General features: G+C 44.6%; 1 protein-coding gene across 1 annotated transcript; it reads left to right on the forward strand.

Annotated features, from left to right (window-relative positions):
* Positions 1–22,268: 22,268 nt before the first annotated feature.
* Positions 22,269–26,594, forward strand: LOC135393784 (uncharacterized). Its single transcript, XM_064624049.1, has 4 exons — positions 22,269–22,276; positions 23,386–23,794; positions 24,475–24,840; positions 25,767–26,594. The coding sequence occupies exons 1-4, from the start codon at positions 22,269–22,271 to the stop codon at positions 26,022–26,024; spliced, it is 1,041 nt and encodes a 346-aa protein (XP_064480119.1). The 3' UTR covers positions 26,025–26,594.
* Positions 26,595–27,055: the final 461 nt, after the last annotated feature.

A 27,055-nucleotide genomic window follows, 5' to 3' on the forward strand; every position in this document is an offset into this window, starting at 1 on the left:
CTCCGTCACACGTCAAGGACACAACATGTGCCCCAGCTTCATGAGCAATTGAAAGTCCCTGGCGAACAAGATTACACCGCTGTTCGCCGGATATACCGTCAACCAAAAAATAGCCTAAAGGGAGCTTCCACCTGTCATTGATGCACACAAGTAAAATGACAAAGGCCTCCTTAGCAATGGAGCCATCATTTGTGATGCCTGTTCCAATGTCCACATAGCCACTCATATTCTTGCCATTCCACTCAACATGCGTATTGCCATTTCATCTACAGACATGCTGCATATTGTTGAAATACCTTTTGCCGCGTTACCTTGTACCTTCATTCTTAGAGCCGCCTTGGCTTCTTTAGAAAATCCAGGTTTTCCATCAACAGATTCATACCATTTTCTCAAAGTGCGTGGGTGGGGAAGGCAGGTGTCGAATGTTTGTCTTACGTAATTGTATGCTCGGTTGGAATAGAAGTGAAGTGTCAAAGCAAATGCTCGAAGCTCAGCACTGTACTTTCTTTGTACTGGGCGGCCTGTCTTTTTTCCAACTTGCCTCATTAGAAGGTCTTTGTTCGATCCGGCAACAGTGGAGAGCACATCTGCATTTTCTTGGAGTAGGATATTTTTTGATGTCAGATCATCAATAACATTCTCAAGATTGGCAATTTTCTGCTTCATTCGACGCTGTTGTTCCTGAAGTGCCTTGATTCGTTTCTTGCTTGCTGTATGGAGGTTGCCCAACCGCTTTACTTCTTTCTTCAGAAAGGCTTTGACAGGAGTGTCCTGTGGGTGTGATGGCCCCTGGAGCAGCAGATTGTGGCAAAACTCCCATTATAATTTGGTTGTAATGATAGTCGACACAAATATTCCACTCCGAATTAGATTATATTGAATTTAGTAGGAATGAATTGAAAAAGAGACACAAAACAACAAAGAACCATGAACCATGAAAGGCCCATGTTTCCACAGTGTATTTATAACTACAGTAACTGTCCCCAATTGTTGTGGCTCACTACTCGCCCCTGTGCCAGTATCTACAAGGGCGGAGGGAGGGGGGGGGCAACTGCCCTGCCGGAACATTCCTAGAGATGGACGCGCACCTTTCAGGGAGGATGCATTTGGGGGGTATAAACTTCCCACTTCTCCCACTACCAATACCACAGAGGCGAAAAAGCAATGTCGACCCTGACTCACCCTTTTCATTATTGTCTTTTCTCAGTGTATACAAGTCCTCAAGCCGGTTGTCACAAGTTTTGAGAGTGTATGGTCACGTGTATAGCACTCAGTAAACAATAAATGACGAAATGTTCATGCGTCACGTTCACCTAAGAGATGGTCACATAGAATGATGAACAGCTTTGATTTCCATTGTCATGCACGATTGATTGTTTTCATGCAAGATCACACAAGCACACCGTTCACACAATGTTCTCTTTATTCACATCTTTATAAAAGTACACTAACTTTGTTCCAGGTTATATAGTACACATGACGGTAACATCACTCCCATCGTGCAAATCATATCATAGGAAAACTGGCGCACATACCTGTTAGACGTTGTCTCTTCACTGAGTCACATGCAAATCAACCTGAATCACAACTAATTTTATCTTCTTTATTAGATAAATCATCAAACATGCAAATCGTATTCCATAATGTGTGGACATACATGCTTGTCCTTGAGTTGTGATCATGCAAGTCGCCTTTAGCTGTCTGAATAACTACATGAAATGAAATACAAATTAAAACGGAAACATGCAAACCGATATCCTCTTTTGTAACTTCAAATCAACCAGGTCCTGACAACAGTGAGTTTCTGCACTAAGCTCCATGTGGTGTAGTACCTCAATTTAAAGTGACAAGAACATCTGTACAGTTAACTTCTTGCCTGTGTGTTCGCTGTGTGTTTCAGGTGTCTTAAGTTCAATTAAACAGTTGACTTCAGCATCCAGTCTGAACAAGAACAAAATCTAAACAAGTAAGCATTCCACCATTACTGAGCTGCACCAATTGATCGTATTGTGAAGAGCGTCGCTTTCCCTATATGGGTCGTCCTGATGCAACAATGCTAAACTAACAATGCACTGGAAGTAAAAACTGAGCACTAGTCATTGGAGTCAGGACTTCACTAAATTTCTTACCACTTGAATGTGTCCACTTGTGCCTGGTGTCACTGGTTCACAACCACTTGACGGAGCGCTGCGTTGCTGCAAATATAATTTAAACTACTCAGGCTGTTTACTAACCGCTTTTCAATGATTGAATGACTAATAACTCGTCTCTAACTTGCCATTACGGTCACAACAACACAAAATTTCTTACAAAGTCAACATGTCCACTTCGGCCTGGTGTCAAAGGTTCGCAACTACTTGATGGAGTGCTGTGTTGCTGCAAATATGATTTACACTGCTCAGACTGTTTCCTAACCTCTTTTCCAATGAATGAATCACTAATAAAGCATCTCTAACTTGTCATTATGGTCACAACAACACAAAATTTCTTACAAATTGAACATGTCCACTTCGGCCTGGTGTCACAGGTCCGCAACCACTTGATGGAGTGCTGTGTTGCTGCAATGCAATTGAATTGTGCAGAGCCCATGTATTAACCTGTTTTAAATTTTAGACAACAAGGCATAGACTCGCTCTGGTTGGTGCATATTTCTAGTCAAGCACCAAAGAACAGTGACCGCGATGAGAGAAGACAACACAGGCTCGTGTGTTGTCTCGTCTCTGCCCGTTCTTTGGCGCTTGACAAGTAATTAAACTTTAGAGTTAGAGTCTGAAATCAAGAAACTTTATCAAAATTTATTATGGCCAGAATAATATGCAAAATGTAGCTCAGCAGTCAACGCACAGTTCATTTGCACTAAAGCAAAGCAACTGACAGCTTCAGTTATTATAACAACCTACAGGAAGATAGAAAATGTTACGCAGATGGCTTACCACATCGATGACTTGAGTCGAGAGGCTAGGTGAGCTGGTGGTGTCTTTAAAAAGTAAATAAAGAAAGATTTATGATGCATGTAAAATCTTTTTCTGAAGTTCATAACAAGAAAGCAAGAACTAAGCAGCTGGTCTTCTATCTCTCTGCGACATCTGACATTGTCCGTACATATGTCTGTATCGAGAAATGCCACAAACTGAGTCAGCACAGGGCAAATCCTGTGAAGGAGCTATATGTGCCTTCACTGTGACACACCAGAATGGTGGATTAATAAAACGCATGTGGGAGTTCCATGGAAACAAAAAATAAAATCAAGTCTTACCAGTTCACCTGCAACGTTTGTGAAAGCGTCGAGGGACGCGATGTCATCGCTGCTGGATCCTGTGCGTATCTATATATATAGCCGCAATGAGGCAAGAAATTATAGCTTTAGGACAGAGTAGTGCGAAATGATGCACTTGTACTCACATTACTAATTTCTAGGCTCTGCTCTATGTCCTCGCATCTAGCTGGCATTGGCGCACATTCATCGGAGCTTCGTGCGCAAGTGGCATCCTGTAATTATGTAATCGCGTATATTAATTGTGGCAGAACAAATCAATATATGTCCAGTACTTTCAAATACGTTTTGAAATTGACCTCGTGAGTGATGACTTCGGGGAGGAATTGCACCACAGGCACAGCGCCAGCTCGCAAACGAACACGCAGAGGGGAAGTCCTGTCGAAGTCATGGTTGCGAAAGTGTTTAGAGCAGAGTACGCTCCACTTCGTCGGCGAGCAGCCCACCCTTCCAATAGCGACAACCCACGCATCACGTACAGTGGGGTCAGAGGGAAAGCTAGAAGAAGAAAAGTGTTTCAGTTTTAGCGCTCACAAAGTCAGGTATCTCAGACACACACATGGGACCGAAGTCACTACAGTGATCAAGTATACTTACGCATGAAACGTTATTCCTGTGACGGAGCTGCTTTCCGTTGAACGAGAGCCGCAGCCGGGACAGGAACACGTTACCAACACGTTAGTTCCACGATGGTGCTCAAAATTTAACTGTTAATAGCTTTCGAAAAGTACAGAGGACGGAGAGTTGCGCACACGGCACGAACAACAAAGCGATGCAAAACCGAAACTTTATTGAGGGTCACGTGGTGGACAGGAAGTAATGGCGGTTTTGACTCGAGCGACCGCCAGAGGGGTCCCACGGAGATCTGGTCGAAACGGCCGCTCCTGTGTTTCCTTCCTCCATGGTTCCGTTCCATTGGTAAGCGCGCGGTTGCCTGAATACAGAGACGAGCTGCGGCCGAATAACTTGTTTCCGCTTTCATAACATCTTTGGAGTTAGAAGTTATCACACCCGTTGAAACACAAGATAGATAATTGTAGTGTTAGCTCCGCTACTAGGGGGAAAAGGAAGACGACGTTGACGAGGTGGAGGAGCTCGTGGGGATGAATAAAGCCATAGCCTCCTATATAGGCGGCTAGTATATAGGAGTATATAGGAGGCTAGTATAGTATAGCCTAGTATAGCCTAGTATATAGGAGGCTATGATAAAGCATCAACGTTCAACTGCAACGTGGCTGGATGTCCTTTACTTCACGCTACATGGTGGCAGCGGTGGGATACGTTTGAAGACAATGTCCCTGGAATCAAGCTTTATGTCATCATCGTCTATCTCATCGATCGCCGGACTTCGGCAACCACCCCAGTTCAACTTCATCGACGTCACGGACTGGCCTGCCTGGAGGGACGAGTTTGAAGACTACCTCTATGCATCCGGAACTCAAGATAAACCAGGAGAAGTTAAGGTAAGGACATTGCTTTACTGCATGGGAAGAAAAGCGCGTGAAATCTTACGAACCTTCAACCTATCTGAGGAAGAGACAAAAAAATTACGGGATTGTGCTTGAAAAGTTCAATGCACATTTTACTCATTCGCGAAACACTGTTTACGAGACTGCAAACTTCAGCCGACGGCAGCAAAATCTTGGCGAAACCGTAGACGCGTACCTCGTAGAGCTGCACAAGTTGGCAGAAAAATGTGACTTTGTCCTAACGAAAGAACGGATGATACGAGACAGGTTCGTTGTTGGCCTAATAGATACTAAGCTGTCACAGTCGCTTCAAATGGATTCTTCTATAACCCTTCCTTCGGCTCTAACGAAGGCCCGCCTAAAAGAAGCGGTTGTGAAGCAGCAAATCGAGTTGGGGAAAAAAGACCTGGTTGCCGACACCGTGGGTTGTGACTGCAGATGTTCAAAGCCAGCCCTTACTGAAGAGTTCGCAACAGATCTTGTTAGCCGTCAGGAGAAGAGAGATCGCCGCGGCGTTGACTCACGCCATTCATGCGCCCACTGCGGGTATCGACACCCACAAAGGCCCTGTCCCGCACGCAACAAAGAATGTTTGAAATGCGGCAGAGTCGGTCATTTTGCAAAAATGTGCCATACTAGCCTCCCACAGTGGGAAAAACCGGGGTCCAGAGACTATCGCAGGAATTTTGTATCCGAGGTCACACTGCCCGAGAATGATTTCTTCCTCGGTACGGTAGCAATGCAGACTCCAGCTCCCGTAACCAGAGAAGTAGAAGTCAGAGTCAATGATGTTCCTCTGCTAGCAAAGATTGATTCTGGCGCTGACGTCACTGTTGTCGGGTCTGGATTCCCAGGGTTGCTAGACCTTCTTGAACCGCCAGACACACTGAAAGGACCAAGTGGAACTACGCTCGACGTTCTTGGGAAGTTCAGAGCAGTAATCCAATGGAAAAAGAAGACTACGTCCCAAATGGTATATGTCGTGCACGGTCTAAGAAAGCCCCTCATGGGGTTGCCAGCATTACTTGACTAATAGCGTCCTCGATAAACTTGCTCCGGAATTGCCCCGAAACCACCACGGTGCGTGGCGCTCTACACTGGCGGTGCCCTGGGCGGAGGCATTATCGAGCATGAAACTGCACCGCACTGGTGGATCTGGTGGATACTAGCGTGCGCCACCTAGAGATCTGTGCTCGCTGTGGCTCGTAGGCTGCGCGACCAGTAGCGAGCGGCACCGATCGAATGCCATGCTGACGATGGCTGTCTGCTGCTACTTGCCCGGCTACACCTGGCTACTTGCCGCTTCCGCCTTCCTCCGTGCTTCCTGCAATCGCGATGCTTCTTGGGATTGCACTCTGGCGCTCGGCCGATTTTCTCGGTGTGGGTTCGGGGCAACTCAGTGCTGCACTGAACGGGTGCATTCCTTTAATCGAGGACGTTCAGTGCGCACCAGTGCAGTTTATCGAGGATGGCAAGCCGCACCAGGTCGCACCGGTGCAGTTTATCGAGGACGCTATTAGAGATCATACGTTTTTTGAACGAAGTGGAAGTCGGAGAAGATCACTGGTCTACTCGCAAGTTTCCCGAGCTGTTCCGAAGTCTAGGCAAAATTCCCGAGGAATACGTCATTCGATAACAGGAAAACTGTACGCCGTTTGCCGTAGCCGCGCCACGTCGCGTTCCTTTCGCAATGCGCACTTCGGTTAAGACAGAGCTCGACAATATGGAGAAACAAGGTGTGTACGGAAAATACACACTCCGACAGATTGGTGTGCACCAATCGTTCTTGTGAAGAAGCCATCGGGGAAAATCAGGATCTGTGTTGATTTGACGAAGCTCGACGAATGCGTTAAGCGAGAAAGTTTGATCTTGCCAACCGTAGAAGAGGTCTTGGGCAGCATTGGCCCCGCCAGGTTTTTCACGAAGCTGGATGCTAATTCCGGGTTTTATCAGATTATGCTCTCAGAAAAGAGTCAAGGGCTCACAACTTTCATAACGCCGTTCGGACGTTATTGTTTCCAACGCCTTCCCTTCGGGATCACTTCAGCACCAGAGGTCTTTCAAAGGAAAATTGCGCAAGTGCTTGACGACTTACCAGGAGTCCTGAACTTAATGGATGACATCCTTATTTATGGAGACAACAGAGAAGAACACGACCGGAGACTAAATGCAGTCTTACAGCGCCTGTCTGACAATAACGTCACCCTGAATCTCGAGAAATGCAAATTCTTTGTGGAGAAGATTTCGTTCTTGGGAGTTCTCATTGACCAGCACGGAATTTACCCGGACCCCAGAAGAGTAGAAGCGTTGACAGCTCTAGAACCTCCTCAAAACGTTTCGGACTTGCGTCGTATCCTAGGGATGTTCAACCATGTTGGAAGGTTCATCCCTAACATGTCAACATTATCAGCACCTCTGCGCGAACTTCTTGTGAAGAACGTTGACTGGTATTGGGGAAACGGCCAACAGGATGCTTTTCAACGTCTAAAGGCCTCCATCTCTTCTGGAATTTGTATGGCCAAGTACAACCCTAATCTCCCGACGATACTGTCAGCAGATGCCTCATCCTACGGGCTTGGAGCCGTGCTACTGCAAGTCCAGCAACCTGGGGACCGTAAGCCAGTAGCGTACGAGTCGCGATCACTAAACAGCGTCGAAACTCGTTATTCTCAAATGGAGAAAGAGGCTTTAGCCTTAACCTGGGCCGCGGAGAAGTTTGACGAATATATCTGTGGTCTGCGCTGTACCTTCGAAACTGATCACAAACCGCTTGTCTCCCTCTTCGGTCTCCAGCAGCTGGATCAGCTACCACTAAGAATTCAGAGGTTTCGGCTGAGGCTAATGAGGTACGATTACAACGTCACCTATGTACCCGGTGCGTTCATGACAATAGCCGACGCTCTTTCGCGTTCTCCGCTGAAGGACACCATGTCATCCCTTACTGCCGATGAAGTTTCGACATTCGTACGTGGAGGAATCGAGGCGATCCCGGACTCCGACAAATTGCTAGACCATATCCGGGAATTTCAGAAAAAAGATGAAGTGTGCAGCACACTAAGAGAGTATTGCAAAACGGGATGGCCCCCCAAAGGGCGAATTAACCAGGCACTACGTCCTTATTACGAACAAATGGCAAAACTCTCAGTGTTTGAAGATGTCCTACTGTGCGGCCAGCGTATCGTAATTCCCATGTTTCTGCGAGAAGAAATTCTGGGTCGCATACACGAGGGACACCAAGGAATTGTTAGATGCAGACAGAAAGCGAAGGAGTCTATCTGGTGGCCGGGTATCAGCAAGGAGCTGGCGGACCTTGTTAGAGCCTGTTCCGTCTGCGAGGAGTACAGACTTCAGCCGTCAGAACCCATGATCCCAACGGAGACTCCTCCCCTCCCATGGGAAAAGGTCGGAGTGGATCTATCTCACCTAGGGGGAATCGAATACGTCCTGGCAGTGGACTATCGGTCCAGATACCCAGAAGTGCTACCTCTGTCGAATGATTGGTCTTCACGAGCTGTCATTTTACGCTTAAAAAGCATCTTCGCGAGGCACGGCATTCCCCGAGAAGTGGTAACGGACAACGGTCCTCAGTTTGCAAGTGAAGAATTCGGGAACTTTGGACGATATTATGGATTTAAGCACGCCACATCTAGCCCCCATTTCCCACAATCTAATGGACAAGCGGAAAGAACTGTCAGGACTGTCAAACGCCTCATTCAAATGCCCGAGGACCCCTATCTCGCGTTGCTCAATTACAGGAGTACACCTGGACCTCCTGGGGAAAGCCCAACACAGCTTCTGATGGGACGACGCTTGAGGAGCAGGGTACCACTTCTTCCTCAACAGCTGAAACCTGATTCTCAGCACTATGGGTGGAAAGACCGAGACACCTACGAAAAGAAGAAACAGAAGACGAACTTTGACCGGAGACATCGCGCTCATACTTTGCCGCCTCTTCAGAAGGGGGAATCCGTCTGGCTACCACAGGTGAAAATACAAGGAACTGTCGTGGATATCGATCGCGCTCCGCGGTCCTATTGGGTGCAGACTAACAAGGGTCTGCTACGTCGAAACCGCAGACATCTGATACGCAGGGCTAACGCCCCTTCAAGAGAGGGGCTCTCACAACAAGATTCTACGCTGGACATTGAGGTTCACGAAACACCGATTCCTGTGGGGACTGCCAGAGAAGACTTGGAAGGTGAAGTGGATCAATGGTCCAAAGACGAGGATCCTGGCCCGAGGGTAGATGCCCAGGCTTACGGACAACCGTCCCTGACAACATCTCGATATGGAAGGGTATCCAAGCCTCCAGACAGATATGGTTACCCAGTATAGGCTGTTTTCATTTTGTATTTCACTGCTTGTTTGAAGTTTGAAAAAAAAAAGAAAGAAAGTTGTAGTGTTAGATCCGCTACTAGGGGGAAAAGGAAGACGACGTTGACGAGGTGGAGGAGCTCGTGGGGATGAATAAAGCATTAACGTTCTAAACTGCAACGTGGCTCGATGTCCTTTACTTCACGCTACAATAATCTCAGTGTGGAAGCAATGGATCACTAAATCGCTAGAAGACGTACGTACGTCATCGTGACATTGCCTGGCTTCTTTTCTGTTTTGCTCAACTTTTGCTTGATTTATTACGCGGCAAATGTTGAAACAACCCATTATTGTGCGAATTGACTCCTTGAAGGTAAGACGTTTGCTGAAGACGAGGTTTGCTAAACTTCCAGGCCTCCGCGTAGACCGCCATAACGCCGAAACATGTGGGGATCACGTGACCGGGCAACTAGATGGGCGTGGTATTGCCAGGAGCGACCGCTAGAGGGGTCCCACGGCCCTCTCCTTAGTTTCTTACCTCCATGCAATCTACTCATCACATGACTCATGAGTCATGACGACGGGGGAGGCGCTAGATCCTGAGGGGTATCATTCGTTGTGTTCGTACGCCTCGGCGGCGGTGGCTATGAATGTAGTGCCCTGGTCAGCGCATGAAGACATCAATTCTTCTCAGGCGTCGGTTTTACGCTGTCGTATGTGGACGTGTGTGTGCTCTTGTGCTTCTTGTTTCATGCTAATTACCACATGGAGGTAAGTAATTTTAGTTCCTTGATGTTTGTACTCCCGAATTTTTAGTGAAACATTCGCGTCTGTTTCAGGTGTGGTGAAATCCGTTAAATAAGTTAAATTTCGGAAGATTTACAGGCAACAGTGCCGAATGATACTCCGATCAATTTGGACAATCAAAAAACGTATATCTGTTCTCATAGAATCTTCGATAGCTTACAAATAGCCTCAGTGAGTGATTTAACGTGTGATACAGTTAGAATTTAGGGCTCAAAACCCTGCAGTCAAGCAGCAGTTACGAATGATACCCCTCAACTTTTAGGCGCCGACCAAATTACAACAGCCAAACGACGTTTTCCTGTTCTCGTGCAAGTTTCTATAGATTCTACAAGCCTCAGTGAGTGATTTAACGTGTGATACAGTTAGAATTTAGGGCTCAAAACCCTGCAGTCAAGCAGCAATTACGAATGATACCCCTCAGGTTTTAAGCTCAGATCAAGTTGCAACAACCGAACGACGTTTTCCTGTTCTCGTGCAGCTTTCGATAGCTTATAAAAGCCTCAGTGAATGATTTAACGTGTGATAGTTATAATTTAAGGCTCAAAACCCTGCAGTCAAGCAGCAATTACGAATGATACCCCTCAGGTTTTAAGCTCAGATCAAGTTGGAACAACCGAACGACGTTTTCCTGTTCTCGTGCAGCTTTCGATAGCTTATAAAAGCCTCAGTGAATGATTTAACGTGTGATAGTTATAATTTAAGGCTCAAAACCCTGCAGCCAAGCAGTAGTTACAAATGATACCCCTCAGGTTTTAAGCTCAGATCAAATCACAACAACCGAACGACGTTTTCCTGTTCTCGTGCAAGTTTCTATAGCTTATACAAGCCTCAGTGAGTGGTTTAACGTGTGATACAGGAATTTAGGGCTCAAACCCCTGCAGTCAAGCAGCAATTACGAATGATACCCCTCAGGTTTTAAGCTCAGATAAAATCACAACAACCGAACGACGTTTTCCTGTTCTCGTGCAGCTTTCGATAGCTTATAAAAGCCTCAGTGAGTGATTTAACGTGTGATACAGTTAGAATTTAGGGCTCAAAACCCTGCAGTCAAGCAGTAGTTACAAATGATACCCCTCAGGTTTTAAGCTCAGATCAAGTCGCAACAACCGAACGACGTTTTCCTGTTCTCGTGCAGCTTTCGATAGCTTATACAAGCCTCAGTGAGTGATTTAACGTGTGATACAGTTAGAATTTAGGGCTCAAAACCTTGCAGTCAAGCAGCAATTACGAATGATACCCCTCAGGTTTTAAGCTCAGATCAAATCACAAGAGCCGAACGACGTTTTCCTGTTCTCGTGCAGCTTTCGATAGCTTAAACAAGCCTCAGTGAGTGATTTAACGTGTGATACAGTTAGAATTTAGGGCTCAAAACCCTGCAGCCAAGCAGTAGTTACAAATGATACCCCTCAGGTTTTAAGCTCAGATCAAGTTGCAACAACCGAACGACGTTTTCCTGTTCTCGTGCAAGTTTCAATAGCTTATACAAGCCTCAGTGAGTGAGTTAACGTGTGATACAGTTAGAATTTAGGGTTCAAAACCCTGCAGTCAAGCAGCAATTACGAATGATACCCCTCAGGTTTTAAGCTCAGATCAAATCACAACAGCCGAACGACGTTTTCCTGTTCTCGTGCAAGTTTCTATAGCTTATACAAGCCTCAGTGAGTGGTTTAACGTGTGATAGTTAGAATTTAGGGCTCAAAACCCTGCAGTCAAGCAGTAGTTACAAATGATACCCCTCAGGTTTTAAGCTCAGATCAAGTCGCAACAACCGAACGACGTTTTCCTGTTCTCGTGCAGCTTTCGATAGCTTATACAAGCCTCAGTGAGTGATTTAACGTGTGATACAGTTAGAATTTAGGGCTCAAAACCTTGCAGTCAAGCAGCAATTACGAATGATACCCCTCAGGTTTTAAGCTCAGATCAAATCACAACAGCCGAACGACGTTTTCCTGTTCTCGTGCAGCTTTCGATAGCTTAAACAAGCCTCAGTGAGTGATTTAACGTGTGATACAGTTAGAATTTAGGGCTCAAAACCCTGCAGCCAAGCAGTAGTTACAAATGATACCCCTCAGGTTTTAAGCTCAGATCAAGTTGCAACAACCGAACGACGTTTTCCTGTTCTCGTGCAAGTTTCAATAGCTTATACAAGCCTCAGTGAGTGAGTTAACGTGTGATACAGTTAGAATTTAGGGTTCAAAACCCTGCAGTCAAGCAGCAATTACGAATGATACCCCTCAGGTTTTAAGCTCAGATCAAATCACAACAACCGAACGACGTTTTCCTGTTCTCGTGCAGCTTTCGATAGCTTAAACAAGCCTCAGTGAGTGATTTAACGTGTGATACAGTTAGAATTTAGGGCTCAAAACCCTGCAGTCAAGCAGCAATTACGAATGATACCCCTCAGGTTTTAAGCTCAGATCAAGTTGCAACAACCGAACGACGTTTTCCTGTTCTCGTGCAGCTTTCGATAGCTTATACAAGCCTCAGTGAATGATTTAACGTGTGATAGTTAGAATTTAGGGCACAAAACCCTGCAGTCAAGCAGCAATTACGAATGATACCCCTCAGGTTTTAAGCTCAGATCAAATCACAACAACCGAACGACGTTTTCCTGTTCTCGTGCAGCTTTCGATAGCTTATAAAAGCCTCAGTGAGTGATTTAACGTGTGATACAGTTAGAATTTAGGGCTCAAAACCCTGCAGTCAAGCAGTAGTTACAAATGATACCCCTCAGGTTTTAAGCTCCGACCAAATCACAACAACCGAACGACGTTTTCCTGTTCTCGTGCAGCTTTCGATAGCTTATAAAAGCCTCAGTGAGTGATTTAACGTGTGATACAGTTAGAATTTAGGGCTCAAAACCCTGCAGCCAAGCAGTAGTTACAAATGATACCCCTCAGGTTTTAAGCTCAGATCAAATCACAACAGCCGAACGACGTTTTCCTGTTCTCGTGCAGCTTTCGATAGCTTAAACAAGCCTCAGTGAGTGATTTAACGTGTGATACAGTTAGAATTTAGGGCTCAAAACCCTGCAGCCAAGCAGTAGTTACAAATGATACCCCTCAGGTTTTAAGCTCAGATCAAGTTGCAACAACCGAACGACGTTTTCCTGTTCTCGTGCAGCTTTCGATAGCTTGTACAAGCCTCAGCGAGTGATTTAACGTGTGATACAGTTAGAATTTAGGGCTCAAAACCCTGCAGTCAAGCAGCAATAACGAATGATACCCCTCAGGTTTTAAGCTCAGATAGAGTTGCAACAACCGAACGACGTTTTCCTGTTCTCGTGCAAGTTTCAATAGCTTATACAAGCCTCAGTGAGTGAGTTAACGTGTGATACAGTTAGAATTTAGGGCTCAAAACCCTGCAGTCAAGCAGCAATTACGAATGATACCCCTCAGGTTTTAAGCTCAGATCAAATCACAACAACCGAACGACGTTTTCCTGTTCTCGTGCAGCTTTCGATAGCTTAAACAAGCCTCAGTGAGTGATTTAACGTGTGATACAGTTAGAATTTTGGGGCTCAAAACCCTGCAGTCAAGCAGCAATTACGAATGATACCCCTCAGGTTTTAAGCTCAGATCAAGTTGCAACAACCGAACGACGTTTTCCTGTTCTCGTGCAGCTTTCGATAGCTTATACAAGCCTCAGTGAATGATTTAACGTGTGATAGTTAGAATTTAGGGCTCAAAACCCTGCAGTCAAGCAGCAGTTGCGAATGATACCCCTCAGGTTTTAAGCTCAGATCAAGTTGATAACAACCGAACGACGTTTTCCTGTTCTCGTGCAGCTTTCGATAGCTTATAAAAGCCTCAGTGAGTGATTTAACGTGTGATACACTTAGAATTTAGCGATCAAAACCATGCAGTCAAGCAGCAGTTACAAATGATACCCCACAGGTTTTAAGCTCCGACCAAATCACAACAACCGAACGACGTTTTCCTGTTCTCGTGCAGCTTTCGATAGCTTATACAAGCCTCAGTGAGTGATTTAACGTGTGATACAGTTAGAATTTAGGGCTCAAAACCCTGCAGTCAAGCAGCAGTTGCGAATGATACCCCTCAGGTTTTAAGCTCAGATCAAGTTGATAACAACCGAACGACGTTTTCCTGTTCTCGTGCAGCTTTCGATAGCTTATAAAAGCCTCAGTGAGTGATTTAACGTGTGATACACTTAGAATTTAGCGATCAAAACCATGCAGTCAAGCAGCAGTTACAAATGATACCCACAGGTTTTAAGCTCCGACCAAATCACAACAACCGAACGACGTTTTCCTGTTCTCGTGCAGCTTTCGATAGCTTATACAAGCCTCAGTGAGTGATTTAACGTGTGATACAGTTAGAATTTAGGGCTCAAAACCCTGCAGTCAAGCAGTAGTTACATATGATACCCCTCAGGTTTTAAGCTCCGACCAAATCACAACAACCGAACGACGTTTTCCTGTTCTCGTGCAGCTTTCGATAGCTTATAAAAGCCTCAGTGAGTGATTTAACGTGTGATACAGTTAGAATTTAGGGCTCAAAACCCTGCAGCCAAGCAGTAGTTACAAATGATACCCCTCAGGTTTTAAGCTCAGATCAAGTTGCAACAACCGAACGACGTTTTCCTGTTCTCGTGCAAGTTTCAATAGCTTATACAAGCCTCAGTGAGTGAGTTAACGTGTGATACAGTTAGAATTTAGGGTTCAAAACCCTGCAGTCAAGCAGCAATTACGAATGATACCCCTCAGGTTTTAAGCTCAGATCAAATCACAACAACCGAACGACGTTTTCCTGTTCTCGTGCAGCTTTCGATAGCTTAAACAAGCCTCAGTGAGTGATTTAACGTGTGATACAGTTAGAATTTAGGGCTCAAAACCCTGCAGTCAAGCAGCAATTACGAATGATACCCCTCAGGTTTTAAGCTCAGATCAAGTTGATAACAACCGAACGACGTTTTCCTGTTCTCGTGCAGCTTTCGATAGCTTATAAAAGCCTCAGTGAGTGATTTAACGTGTGATACACTTAGAATTTAGCGATCAAAACCATGCAGTCAAGCAGCAGTTACAAATGATACCCCACAGGTTTTAAGCTCCGACCAAATCACAACAACCGAACGACGTTTTCCTGTTCTCGTGCAGCTTTCGATAGCTTATAAAAGCCTCAGTGAATGATTTAACGTGTGATAGTTATAATTTAAGGCTCAAAACCCTGCAGCCAAGCAGTAGTTACAAATGATGCCCCTCAGGTTTTAAGCTCAGATCAAGCTGCAACAACCGAACGACGTTTTCCTGTTCTCGTGCAGCTTTCGATAGCTTGTACAAGCCTCAGTGAGTGATTTAACGTGTGATACAGTTAGAATTTAGGGCTCAAAACCCTGCAGTCAAGCAGCAATTACGAATGATACCCCTCAGGTTTTAAGCTCAGGTCAAATCACAACAACCGAACGACGTTTTCCTGTTCTCGTGCAGCTTTCGATAGCTTAAACAAGCCTCAGTGAGTGATTTAACGTGTGATACAGTTAGAATTTAGGGCTCAAAACCCTGCAGTCAAGCAGCAATTACGAATGATACCCCTCAGGTTTTAAGCTCAGATCAAGTTGCAACAACCGAACGACGTTTTCCTGTTCTCGTGCAGCTTTCGATAGCTTATACAAGCCTCAGTGAATGATTTAACGTGTGATAGTTAGAATTTAGGGCTCAAAACCCTGCAGTCAAGCAGCAGTTGCGAATGATACCCCTCAGGTTTTAAGCTCAGATCAAGTTGATAACAACCGAACGACGTTTTCCTGTTCTCGTGCAGCTTTCGATAGCTTATAAAAGCCTCAGTGAGTGATTTAACGTGTGATACACTTAGAATTTAGCGATCAAAACCATGCAGTCAAGCAGCAGTTACAAATGATACCCCACAGGTTTTAAGCTCCGACCAAATCACAACAACCGAACGACGTTTTCCTGTTCTCGTGCAGCTTTCGATAGCTTATACAAGCCTCAGTGAGTGATTTAACGTGTGATACAGTTAGAATTTAGGGCTCAAAACCCTGCCGTCAAGCAGTAGTTACATATGATACCCCTCAGGTTTTAAGCTCCGACCAAATCACAACAACCGAACGACGTTTTCCTGTTCTCGTGCAGCTTTCGATAGCTTATACAAGCCTCAGTGAGTGATTTAACCTGTGATACAGTTAGAATTTAGGGCTCAAAACCCTGCAGTCATGCAGCAATTACGAATGATACCCCTCAGGTTTTAAGCTCCGACCAAATCACAACAACCGAACGACGTTTTCCTGTTCTCGTGCAGCTTTCGATAGCTTATAAAAGCCTCAGTGAATGATTTAACGTGTGATAGTTATAATTTAAGGCTCAAAACCCTGCAGCCAAGCAGTAGTTACAAATGATACCCCTTAGGTTTAAAGCTCAGATCAAGTTGCAACAACCGAACGACGTTTTCCTGTTCTCGTGCAGCTTTCGATAGCTTATACAAGCCTCAGTGAGTGATTTAACGTGTGATACAGTTAGAATTTAAGGCTCAAAACCCTGCAGTCAAGCAGCAATTACGAATGATACCCCTCAGGTTTTAAGCTCAGATCAAGTTGATAACAACCGAACGACGTTTTCCTGTTCTCGTGCAGCTTTCGATAGCTTATAAAAGCCTCAGTGAGTGATTTAACGTGTGATACACTTAGAATTTAGCGATCAAAACCATGCAGTCAAGCAGCAGTTACAAATGATACCCCACAGGTTTTAAGCTCCGACCAAATCACAACAACCGAACGACGTTTTCCTGTTCTCGTGCAGCTTTCGATAGCTTATAAAAGCCTCAGTGAATGATTTAACGTGTGATAGTTATAATTTAAGGCTCAAAACCCTGCAGCCAAGCAGTAGTTACAAATGATGCCCCTCAGGTTTTAAGCTCAGATCAAGCTGCAACAACCGAACGACGTTTTCCTGTTCTCGTGCAGCTTTCGATAGCTTGTACAAGCCTCAGTGAGTGATTTAACGTGTGATACAGTTAGAATTTAGGGCTCAAAACCCTGCAGTCAAGCAGCAATTACGAATGATACCCCTCAGGTTTTAAGCTCAGATCAAATCACAACAACCGAACGACGTTTTCCTGTTCTCGTGCAGCTTTCGATAGCTTAAACAAGCCTCAGTGAGTGATTTAACGTGTGATACAGTTAGAATTTAGGGCTCAAAACCCTGCAGTCAAGCAGCAATTACGAATGATACCCCTCAGGTTTTAAGCTCAGATCAAGTTGCAACAACCGAACGACGTTTTCCTGTTCTCGTGCAGCTTTCGATAGCTTATACAAGCCTCAGTGAATGATTTAACGTGTGATAGTTAGAATTTAGGGCTCAAAACCCTGCAGTCAAGCAGCAGTTGCGAATGATACCCCTCAGGTTTTAAGCTCAGATCAAGTTGATAACAACCGAACGACGTTTTCCTGTTCTCGTGCAGCTTTCGATAGCTTATAAAAGCCTCAGTGAGTGATTTAACGTGTGATACACTTAGAATTTAGCGACCAAAACCATGCAGTCAAGCAGCAGTTACAAATGATACCCCACAGGTTTTAAGCTCCGACCAAATCACAACAACCGAACGACGTTTTCCTGTTCTCGTGCAGCTTTCGATAGCTTATACAAGCCTCAGTGAGTGATTTAACGTGTGATACAGTTAGAATTTAGGGCTCAAAACCCTGCCGTCAAGCAGTAGTTACATATGATACCCCTCAGGTTTTAAGCTCCGACCAAATCACAACAACCGAACGACGTTTTCCTGTTCTCGTGCAGCTTTCGATAGCTTATACAAGCCTCAGTGAGTGATTTAACCTGTGATACAGTTAGAATTTAGGGCTCAAAACCCTGCAGTCATGCAGCAATTACGAATGATACCCCTCAGGTTTTAAGCTCCGACCAAATCACAACAACCGAACGACGTTTTCCTGTTCTCGTGCAGCTTTCGATAGCTTATAAAAGCCTCAGTGAATGATTTAACGTGTGATAGTTATAATTTAAGGCTCAAAACCCTGCAGCCAAGCAGTAGTTACAAATGATACCCCTTAGGTTTAAAGCTCAGATCAAGTTGCAACAACCGAACGACGTTTTCCTGTTCTCGTGCAGCTTTCGATAGCTTATACAAGCCTCAGTGAGTGATTTAACGTGTGATACAGTTAGAATTTAAGGCTCAAAACCCTGCAGTCAAGCAGCAATTACGAATGATACCCCTCAGGTTTTAAGCTCAGATCAAGTTGCAACAACCGAACGACGTTTTCCTGTTCTCGTGCAGCTTTCGATAGCTTATACAAGCCACGGTGAATGATTCAGCGTGTGATACAGTTAGAATTTTGGGGCTCGAAACCCTGCGGTCAAGCAGCAGTTACGAATGATACCCCTCAGGTTTTAAGCTCTGATACAGTATCAACAACAGAACACAGCTTTCCTGTCCTCATATAGCCTTCAATAGCCTATAAAAACCACAGTGAGTGATGTAACATGTGATACAGTCAGAATTTAAGGCTCAGAAACCCGCAATCAAGCAGCGGTGTCGAGTGATACTGCTCAGGTTCTAAGCTCCGACCCGATTTGAACAACCAAACAACATTTTCCTGTCCTCATATGGCCTGTGATAGCTTAGAAATGCCAGAGTGAGTGATCAGATGGTTTTCTTTTCAAAAATTCTAGAGGATTTTATAAATGACACTGCCAAAATTCAAGGCTTGCAAATGATGATTACGGAGAGTGAAATGCTATCCAGCATGTTAAAAGCTGCAAACTTGAAGCTTTTTGATGCCTAAATAGATTTCACCCTGTTGTTTCCAGGTGGAACCCCTGTAGCTGACCAGAAAGACCAGGACTGTCAGATGCCATACATGAATTGGGTATGGGATAGAGAGAGAAGTATTGGGATTCTATTGGAGAATTTGCATACCCCTGCTTATGCTAGTCCTCACCAGGCCAACCAAAGCAGGCACACAATTGTTCTCGTGCTGAGCTGACGGATTTGTAACTGACACTGTTTACTTATAATTCTCAGTAATTTCACACTACTCAGAATTATGTTTTACTTTCAGTTAAAGTTCTTCAAACAGAGCTGACCCAGCAGAAGGCCTCTGGTGGCATACTGTAATCAAGTGCGCCACTCCCACGGGATTATTGCATTGGCCTTTTGCATTCATGCCTGAATGCTGCCCAGGGCATCCCACAGGCACCAGCTGCGTGACGATGCCCCACCCCACGGATTGTCTTATGCCAACATCGTGCTCCCGTAGGGAACTATGGACACTAGAAGATGGACTGTGGACATGCAAAGGAATTCTTCAGTAGCTTCATGGTGCACTGGAGAAGAAACAGCAGACCTGGACGAAGTAACCAAACGGCCCTTATCAGGGCCACTATATGTCTGCCACAATGGCTAGCGTTCTGCTGATAGAACAAACCCTGAGGATGATAGAAGATCACTGAACTAACCATAACTCAAGCACGATGGCTAGAACAGTGCTGACAGAAAGCAATCATTGCAGTTGCAAATGCCATACATTTCGTTAAGCACTATATTTTTGATGCCAGGAGTCATGAAGTCTGAAGGAGTCATGTTCCGCCACTTTTTGGATGGTCAAAGGATGCATCACAGAACATATTGCTAAGGTGAACAGTATGTGGAACAGACTATAACTCCTGTTATTCATTCGCACAGAAAATATGAAGCAGAAAATGTCGAGGTTGTTGCGAGAGACCTGTACTATGTCTGTTCTATGTCTTTTGCAAAAGCTATCACCGTTTCTCGACAAAAGTGACGTGGAGAATGTACTGGATGCCTCCATTTTCCCCCTTTCTCTCCGTACTATAAAGGTAGTTCTTTTTGTGTAGTCCAATAATACGAGAATTTGAAAAAATTGGCCTTTGGGTGTACTTGACATAATTGTGTGCCAGTCTATATCATTGAACCCCCATGGCACTGAGGAGAAAACCTTACCAGACAGTATATTTGGGTCCGAAAAACGCCATTGGAGCCACAGGGCACATTGACTTTAGACCACATCATGGAGGGCCAGAAGGAAAAGAAACGACTGTAGTTAGCATAAAACTTTGGTATACCGTACATAACATTGTACACAAAAACAGGACCCACATAGTTATTGTGGAGCCGGATTGTGGATAACACAAAAAAATAACGGGCTTACTAGGCTAACTCCAATAAATGGGCGGCCTTTCAAATAGAGTGCTGCAAGTATGAAAAACTATTCGACCTTCACAAAGGTTTGGGAGAATGTTCAGGAGCACTCCAAATTATCAATTTACTTACTGCATCGCTGCCTTAGCTCACAGTTGGAAAAATAAGTATGGAAGATCAAATAGAAAGAGCTAGCTGGCATATTCACAGTGGGTTATGGCTTCGGGTTTGCTATGTTGTGTTTAATGAGAAGTGCAGAAATTTGAGCCAGTTGGTAGATAACTGCAAAAGGGAATAAGAGCATACAGACGGGACAATGGAGAGACAGAGCTGCTTACAACTAAAGTATAATCACCCGACGCAGTCATGTGCGCAGGTGCATTGCTATCCCACCATGTCAAAACAACGAGTACAGTGCTAGACAAATGTTAGAGACACGCTCCGGCGCATTCCTTCCTTAGAGTGACAGTGAATGGGACCATACAGACTTAGGCATGTGCGTATAGGTAGCCCAGTCACCTGTATGCAAGTCCGTACAATACCATTCGCTGCCAGCTTGTCACTCGGAGGGAGGAGTGCGCCAGAGTATGTTCCATAAACTTTTGTCCAGCACTTTACAAGTATAAAACTGATTAACAATGTAGAATGAGCTAGTTGGTGTGACATCTTAGATTATGGAGCTACGGCAGACAAGGACAACACACCACTCCACAATCAACTGATTTATTTCTGGAAAAACAGAAAACGAAGGTTGAACGTTGGGATTGGGGGGTTTGAGACGACCTGATTAAAAAGGAACTTTACACCTAGTGGTGATCTTTTCCAGCTGTCCTTGTCTGCCATAGCTTCGTAGTCAAGAAGTCTGTACAAGTATGTCAGACAAGACCCTCAAAATGACATTTTTAGGCATGTGCAAACAAAACTACTGTAGTTATAAGGGGTGACACAAGTGAAAAAAATTCCTATGATTTGAATAAAAATTCAAGTTCCTTATCCATCAGACAAATAGACAAGATCCTCAGTAGTACAACTGGAAGAACCACTTATTTCAGCCACTTCCACTACTTCTCTTTCGAACTGACAGTTTGCTTTTCTTTTTGGCTGAGTTCCTTCAAAAGCCGGCTTTTAATGTCACTATTTGATTTAGTATAAGAATTAGGATGGACAGAAGATCGACTCAATCCTCGCATTAGCTACGGTGTGCTAGTGTATCATACCGCACGCGAATACCAGGTTGCCGTGTCCGTAATTTTGTGAGGTTCGAGAGCCACAAGAACTGCTTGCATGCAGTGTATTCTACCTAACATGGACAGCGCAGCAGCAGTACGGCGGGCCAGGCTGAAAACAATGCCTGAAAATCTGCTCTCCTAATTCGTCTTTAAATTTTTCGAGAGGGTAGCTTCGTTCTCTTTGGCGGCCAAGAGGCAGCGTGTTTGAGATCCCTGTAGATAGGGCAATCGCTTTCGAAACTAAACAACAAGGATCAGAAACGTAACGCTGTCCTATATCTGCGCAGAAGCACCATAGCTCATGTACAAAGCAGGTTGGTTGGTTGGTGGTTGGTAAAACAACAAGAGGAGGTCGAATTCGCGCAAGCGAATTTTGCTACCCCCCCCCCCCCCAAAAAAAAAGGTCTTCCAAAGAGATGAACGGGTTTTTCCGAGGAATCACCACCGTGGGAAAACAGACACAAGTGCAGGTGGTAAATGTGAATCATGTGTCGCCCCCAATATTTTTCTAGAATTTCTTTGAGAGATGTTCAAAATTTAGTTTGCAGTTTATTGAGTTTATATACGTATATCCAGCACCTCGAGTCCCGTGATTTCTGTCCTTTTTTTAATGATTCATTTGCTACAGCAATTCACATATAACACTTAGTGAAAGTATACTTATGTAGTAATTGTAATTTTTAATGCTTTTCATACCTTAGGGCTCCTCTTTGTTCGGTTTTTCGATAGTTCTGTCTTCCGACTTTCCAGCTTTCTGATAGTTCGGTCTCATGATTTTCGGCCTTATATGATTGCCACATATGCTCTTGGGCCCCGGATCCCGACAGCCTCGGAATACCCTTATCTCGTGACCGCTTCTCCTTCCAACTGGTTACAAAAAGTGAAGTGTCCATAACCAAAGTTGTTGATATGCAGATTAAGTAGAAAGGAAGAGAGGCAGATAAAAATGAGAAAAACAGAAGAGAAGCCGACAAATTGTCTTCGATCAAGAATACTTCTTTATTGATACTATGGTCACAAAATGATCACGATGATGGGGTATGTTTAGTGCAAATCGTGCAACACAGTCCCCAAAGAAAATGACAAAAATATATACACAGTACCGAGAGGATAGAGAGGTAGCAAGCGAGCTGGTGATATAGATCCATAACACCGACAAGCTTGTTTGTGTTTGTCGTTTTTTGTTCCCCAGTCTCCGGTTTTTAATTTGGAGATAACCATATATAAAGTAATTGAACCTCTGTATGCAATAAGCAATCCATGCATGTAATGCAATCCCCTTTCGTGTATTTTTGCTGCAATGACATGCACATACCAGCATGTACCTGCCATAGAAAATTTAGGACCGTATTGCAATTTATGGACCTGTTACAGGAGGGTAAGAAACGAGAAATGTATGTGTGTCAATGGGATGGGCAGTCAGATCTTGCCCCTTTTCTACACACGCATACAAATGATAGCTTAACTTGAACGGCGGCTTCCACTCGAAAAACACGTTCTTCCTAACTAACACGACTGTGTCGTGTTAGCGGAGCTATAGCGCAGCGGTCAAAGTACGCGCGCACGAGAGCGAGGAGGGCACGATACCCGAGACGGGCGAGGCGGCCGGGGAGAAACACAAAGATTTCCGTCGGAGGCATTCGACGCTACACCTTTGGCAATGTCAGACGTTTGTCTTACGTATTAAAGTTTCGTTTTTTTTTTCTTCCTATTTCCGATTCCGATTCCATTTTTATCCGACAGTCGGCAGTGATACTGGCGTTGTAATCGAAAAAAAAGAAGAGAGAAAAAAAAAACATGAGCACTAAGCTAATAAGTCATATTATGCTGGTCACCTACGATATTATTTTCAAGATTGTGCTCGTTTAGCAGCGCGATACGCTCTACCCATGCTGCTCTGCAACACACAGGTGACTTCACCCCAGGGGCGGATCTAGGATTTTTCCGAGGGGCGGGGGGGGGGGGGGTCCGCTATGGACAAGTGCCAGGTGCGTGCCTTCACCTTCATAGCATGTCCCCATAGCCCTGTCAAAGTAAACATTGAAACTTGAGATACTTAAGCAAGGCATATGTCGTATCTAAATAGTAGTAGCTGATAATATGGTGGTCCGATTGAGGTGTAATGATGTGCAACCCATTCTGTGCAGATGTGTCAGAGCAGCATACTACAGGAGGCTCAACAAGAGGTACCCAACACTGATGGGCATAGGGGAGCCGTCTGATGCGTGGCAACAGCTCTCCCTGACGTGCGAGGTGCGACACTCGTCCGACATGGAGGACACCATGGTTCTCTACCAGAAGACACAGCCGCCTACGGTCGTGCTTGCATCAGCCCTGGATCTCGAGATCCTTCACCAGTCACACCACTGGGTGTGCGACGGTACATTTCAGTACTGTCCTTTTGGGTTTGCCCAGTTGGGGCCCTCAAGTGTGGCCACTTTGACTTCGAAACTGGAGCAATTGGACGCTTTGAGGCCGTCTTCCGTGTTCAGGCTAAGGGTTGCCTGTTCCATTTCATCCAGTGCATCACCAGAAAGGTTGGAGAACTGGGACTTCGTGAATTTTTCTCCTAAGTGCAAGTGGCAGTGATGTGCTGAATGTTGCGTTTGAAGTTTCAAATCAGTACAAATACACAGATTTCCCAAATGTAGCTCTGTGATGGTACATAATAATAGTTTAGTGATATGCATATTTGCGAGCGTTAAAAATGTTCAGGTCCGGTTAGAACACAGAAATAGTTGAGCAGTTCCGTCGCATAAGTTAGAAACTTTCTTGCAGATTGGTGTTGCCTGCACTTGGTACCACAAGATGCAATAAGTCTTGCTGTTGAACAGAAAGCCTGAAGCAAATATATGACTATATATGTTAAATGCTGCAATGGCATGCACAGTGGAATACATCAAGCCTAAATGCATGCAGCTGTGGCATAATGAATGCCATTTCTAGTGGCACTTTTCAAACAGAATAGAAAAACAATGATACAATAGTAAGAGCATGCTGCCAAAACTGTCAGTGGTACAAAAGAGAGCGACAGAAACAGGTATCAAAATATGTATCTTTTGTGTGAAAGCTTTGGGCTCCAATGCCGGAGTGCTTTCCTTGAGCTAAAGCGTTTTCCATGCAGAAGATGCAAGTATTCAGCAGGTCTGAAATGCTTAAGCTATTGCCTGTTGTAGAGCACTACATTTTGTAACCTCAACATTTCCTACACCTTTTTTTTTCATTTCTTTCTTCAGACTTTATACAGGGGTGAAGAGAACCCAGCACTCAAGCAATGGGTGCGTAAGGTAGTTGGCCTCGCCCTACTGCCACCGGAGTTGGTGCACTGGAACGACTGCCTCAAACACCAGAGTCCAGTGACAAATGTCCCGAGCTTGGATGCTGGCATTGGCCAGCTCAAGGGCTACTTTGAGAACCAGTGGCTCTCCAGCATAGGCCAAATCTTGATGTGGAACTACTATGCGGACACGGATAACCTGAGGACGACCAACCATGCAGAGGGCTGGCACAACTCTTTCAGGGCGAAACTACGGTGTCAACCAGGGATGGCACTAGGGAAGTTCATGGCAGACTACCAAAGGGTCATACACCACAGCAACCAGGTGAGCGACACTTGATGCAAACCCTTTTTTGCACTCATCTCTACAGGACCCGGGGGTCAAAATTTACGACTAAAGCTAGGCCTCGAACATTTCTTTAACCATGATTAGTCCTGTGGCTGTGATGGTACAGCACGTTAAGAAAAGTATTAAAAGCTACAGATAAAGGTTGCAACTAAACTCACTTCATAATTTTTATTTTAGCAGGAAGTTGCTATACTTTGGAATTGATGCAGCAACGACAATAAGGTTGATAGTATGTCCTGCACTCAAGACGTTACAGTGGAAACTTATTTTGGGTATAGCAGTGAGAGTCGGTTGAGGGAAACAAAGTGCAATGTCATATAGGAATACAGTTTCTGAACGAGAATAGTAACCTGAATTTCAACCAGAGGAAACACAGACCTAACACTGAATAGATCAATATCAAGCGAAATCAAGATATGGGAACATGTGAATGACACTGGTCTCAAAACATGCTTCAGAAGTGATTAATTAGTGGGAGTGATTAAATTAATACGCTTGAAGGCAAGTATTTCTGCAGTTTGTACGCTGCAAATATACCTTTTGCTCCTTGTTTTCTGAACAAATGTACGTGTGTTAACTGGTGAAAATGGACATAAAAAATATCCTTTTGGAAAATTCACATAGTCTACTCTTGGTATCATGTGATTATGAAAGCGAATATATCCTAACGAAGCTTCGTGCTTGTTTCCAAGGAACATAACATGCTTTGTTTAGATTATAAGGTAGGTTACTGACAGATAATCACATGGAAAGCTTGTCAAGGTTGTGTTTGCCTTCCTTGTCAATTCCTGAAACAGTGTTCACTTGCAAAGGAAGCCTGTTTTGTGGCTCAAATTTAAGTGCTCTGTTGTCCTTTACCAGCGACGGAATAATTATACTATCAGCATTTCCATATGTTGCAGGTGCGCATTCGGCAGCTCCAGCAAGGACACCCTGCAACGAGAACCCGGGCCAACTATGAAGCAAACAATGTAGCCATTGCTGAGCTGAAGAGGGGGCTGGAAGAATACTGGAGGACATTTGTGCACATTCCTGTGGAGCCACCTTTCCAGAATGCCAACGAGCAGTTTGCTCACAGAATCAACGAGTACCTGAGCAGTGTGGCACGACGACTGGGAGTAAACGCGTTAAACCGGTACAAATGGGGCCCTGTGTTTTAGGGTAAAACCTGTTTCCCCTGGCCCAACCCCAATTTGCATCATCATCACTTAGGGCAAAACGTAAAAATGAACTTTGCAATGTGCCAATTGAGCCACCGATACAGGCACTTAAGAACACTAAGCATTGGACTTTTAGCACAGCAATTCTGTATCTTATGTCAATCTAAAATGTTTGAAGCTCTCTTTTTTTTTATTTCCCACTGGAAAATAACTTTTCCATCCGCTATCACCTCATTTTACCCTGTTTTACGACTCCTGAATTGAAACCCGATTTCCCCCCCGCCCCGACTTTCAAAAAACATAAAACCCGAAAACACTGGGCCCTAGGTACAAATGGCGTCGAACGACGGAGGATGCAGCTGCAGCATGGACGCTCCCTACCAGAACCTGGGCCAACTACGTAGCCAACATTGTTGCCATTGCTGAGCTGAAGAGGGGACTAGTAGAATGTCATAGGATCTTGTACACATTCCTGTGCAGCAGCCCTTCCAAATGGTCACCAACAATTTGCTCATAGAATCAATGTGTAGCATGTTGCTCAAAGACTGGGAGCAGATACACATACCACATACAAATATCCAATGAGAATTAAAAACATTTTTTGCAACATATTCATGAAGCAGTGTCACATACTACTTTGGGAAGCATACAACACGGTAATTGCTAACACGGCAGATGCTTCTGTTTTCTTTTCGGCCGTAATGAAACACTTTGGGCCGTATGGAGACTTTGGCTGTAATGAGACACTTGGGGATTAAAGGATTATCGGCCGGATTGAGACTTTCGGCCGTATTGAGACATCGGCCGTAATGAGACTTCGGCCGTAATGAGATACAATCGAGTATGGTAGTTAAAAGCTATCCACAAAGGTGAGCGATGAGGTTATCCAGGATGAGATATTTACATGAGGAGTTCGGTGATAAAGGATAAAAGCGGAGCAATGCTGAACATCTACATCTGACAGAGTAGGAGGGCCAGTCCAGCTTTCACTCTCCAAAGCCGAAATAAAGCTGTTGTTGTTCTACATCTGA

The sequence above is a fragment of the Ornithodoros turicata genome, chromosome 1 (assembly GCF_037126465.1).
Source record: "Ornithodoros turicata isolate Travis chromosome 1, ASM3712646v1, whole genome shotgun sequence".
Taxonomy (NCBI): Eukaryota; Metazoa; Arthropoda; class Arachnida; order Ixodida; family Argasidae; genus Ornithodoros; species Ornithodoros turicata.